Here is a 2,456-nt window from a genome sequence, read left to right as displayed (position 1 = left end):
GGAGGCGACCTCAGCCCGGCCTGAGCGGGGGTGACAGGGCCTCCCTCGTGTGTCAGCCCTTAAAATCGGCTTTCTTAGAGGAGTGGGCGTCAGTTAATGCGGCAAGCGGCATCTCATCGATCAGAGAAATACCGCGCTCCAGCCGCGTTTTTTAACACTTTTCTTTGTGTTTTCACTTTTATTTTCTTTCGTCAGTTCACTCCGTGTACGTTAATGCCCAGTTACTTGCAAGCGTTTAATTGCAGAAGCTCTTAAAAGCAGTTTCCCGAGTGGCTGAATGTGTCTTTCTGGCCAGACGCCCCTTTGTGTTCTCGCTGCTCAAGTTGCTGCTGCTCTGTTGATCGGAGCATTAGTGACAGGACAGCCTGCATGTTCTGTAGCTTCCCACCGGGAGATGCAGTTAGGCACCTGAAAAACTGCTCTTCTCCAAAGCAAGTAGGACTTTACCCTTCCTTTCTGTTCCCACCATTTCTTCCATGCCATCATACCCTTTGGATGTGTCATTTAGCCAGTAGAATAAAATAGTCTCATAGCTGAATTGTTCTTTATGCTCTGGGAGTCTTTTTTTTAAGAAGCTGTGGATTGTGCTAGCTGGTGTTGACTGTAGCCTCTGATGTTTGTGACTTCAACGTCGTAGGCGTTTAAAGATACCGGCAAAGCACCTGTGGAACAAGAGGTGGCGATTCATCGCATTAGAATTACTTTGACAAGTCGCAACGTAAAATCACTTGAGAAAGGTGAGTGATAACTTTTGGTTTTTCTACTGGTGTAGCGTGTTAAATAATGAATGATGCATATCGTATGATATCATATGTAAAACAGATATGCAAAATATATGCATATATTTTATCTATATGCAAAATAGAACATATTGGAACCAGTTGTAGTTAAAGATGATTTTAGTGTTTGCTTGTTTGTATGTATGTGACTTGGCTAAGTCGACCCAAAGTGCTTCATGCACTGACAAGTAGATTCTAATTAAATTTTTAATGGAAGCTGGTGTTTGGAGTTTTTCATGATGCCAAAAACTTTGTGTCATAATGACTAACTTGAGAGTGCAGCTTCTTCCCTTCAGTTCTTACGGGGGTTTTAGTTGTCACAGTTTGAATGTGTAAGAACTGAAAGGCCCCAGTTTCTTGATTGATACTTTGTCACTCTTGTTATGAAGAGTTTAGTTTAGAAGTTTAACATTCTTTAAGAAGTTATTTAATCTTGTTTAGGAACTGGCTTTGACAGTGTTTTAATCATATAACCTAAATGATGGAGAATCACTGTTTGATGCAGGATCTTGAGGCTGATAACAGCTTAAATAAAGCTCAAACTCATAGTGATGGCTTTTGCCTACCGTTTTAACACGATTTTACTAACCAGCATAACGCTTCCACTTGTATGTGGTTGGCCATGAGGATAACCCTTAAAATGAATGGCAGTGATCACTTCATACGCTATTCTGAGCCAACGTCTTGTTTGAAATCTTCACTTAAGAAAACAAGCAAAAAATTTACAAACCTGAGCTGTTTTGTATTTTTCTTTTCAGTCTGTGCTGACTTGATCAGAGGTGCTAAGGAAAAAAACCTGAAGGTGAAAGGACCTGTTCGCATGCCCACCAAGGTACTTTGCACTGTTTTCCAGTCTTAAATAAGTTTGTGGTTTTTTTCCTGCAAATGTGCACTTAAAACATCTTTTTCTAAATGAAAAAAAAAAAAGTGGAGATGAAAAGCAGTACTTAAATTGAGAGTGACCCAGTGTAAAAAGATAATGACTTCACAAGCTTTGACACTTGGGGAAACTTTAGTGCAAAACATGTTGAACATGAAAGGGGCTTTTTTGTCCTTCAGTTTACTTTAATAGTGATTTTTTTTTTTTAAATTAAATTGAATAAGGGAAGGACTGTTAACATCAGTAGAATGTAACTTGAGAAGTAACTTCCCAGTGGCGTAGATACCATACTGTATTTTTAGGTGGATTGATTTGATTGTAGATTGGTCTTCTGCATCCATCAACTCAATACTCTGTGTTCATGATTTTTCTTCAGACTCTGCGAATCACTACCAGGAAGACGCCTTGTGGTGAAGGTTCCAAGACCTGGGATCGTTTCCAAATGCGTATCCATAAGCGGCTCATTGACTTGCACAGCCCTTCCGAGATCGTGAAGCAGATCACTTCCATCAGCATTGAACCAGGTGTGGAAGTTGAAGTTACTATTGCCGATGCCTAAATGATGGTCATCCTTGAATAAAGCTGATTTACAAATTTTCATCGCTGTTTGTTTTCATACGCGTGCCAAAAGTCTTGGGTGGCCCTGTGCTGATTTTCAGGAAGGACAACAGAGATCATAATCAAAATGCTGCCTGAGAGGATTGTACAATATTTAAGGAAGAATATGACAGTTGTAAACATCAGGAGGATGAAACTTGGGCATTGTAGTTTTTTACTGGAGGTTGGTGACTGTGTGG

At 40.1% G+C, this 2,456-nt stretch overlaps 1 protein-coding gene and 1 non-coding gene across 2 annotated transcripts; both read left to right on the top strand.

Annotated features, from left to right (window-relative positions):
- Positions 1-637: 637 nt before the first annotated feature.
- RPS20 (ribosomal protein S20) lies at positions 638-2,218 on the top strand (the record flags this gene model as incomplete). The annotated part of the gene is made up of 3 exons (XM_010173340.1): positions 638-737; positions 1,538-1,611; positions 2,036-2,218. Coding segments are annotated over 3 exons (357 nt in total), but the record flags the coding sequence as incomplete, so codon positions are not given.
- On the top strand, positions 1,397-1,461 carry LOC114818818 (small nucleolar RNA U54). Its single transcript, XR_003766282.1, has one exon. It is a non-coding gene; the product is annotated as a small nucleolar RNA U54 (small nucleolar RNA).
- Positions 2,219-2,456: the final 238 nt, after the last annotated feature.

This window comes from Antrostomus carolinensis, unplaced genomic scaffold, assembly GCF_000700745.2.
Source record: "Antrostomus carolinensis isolate BGI_N321 unplaced genomic scaffold, ASM70074v2 scaffold868, whole genome shotgun sequence".
NCBI classification, from domain to species: domain Eukaryota; kingdom Metazoa; phylum Chordata; class Aves; order Caprimulgiformes; family Caprimulgidae; genus Antrostomus; species Antrostomus carolinensis.
This window is presented reverse-complemented; position numbering and strand designations above follow the sequence as displayed.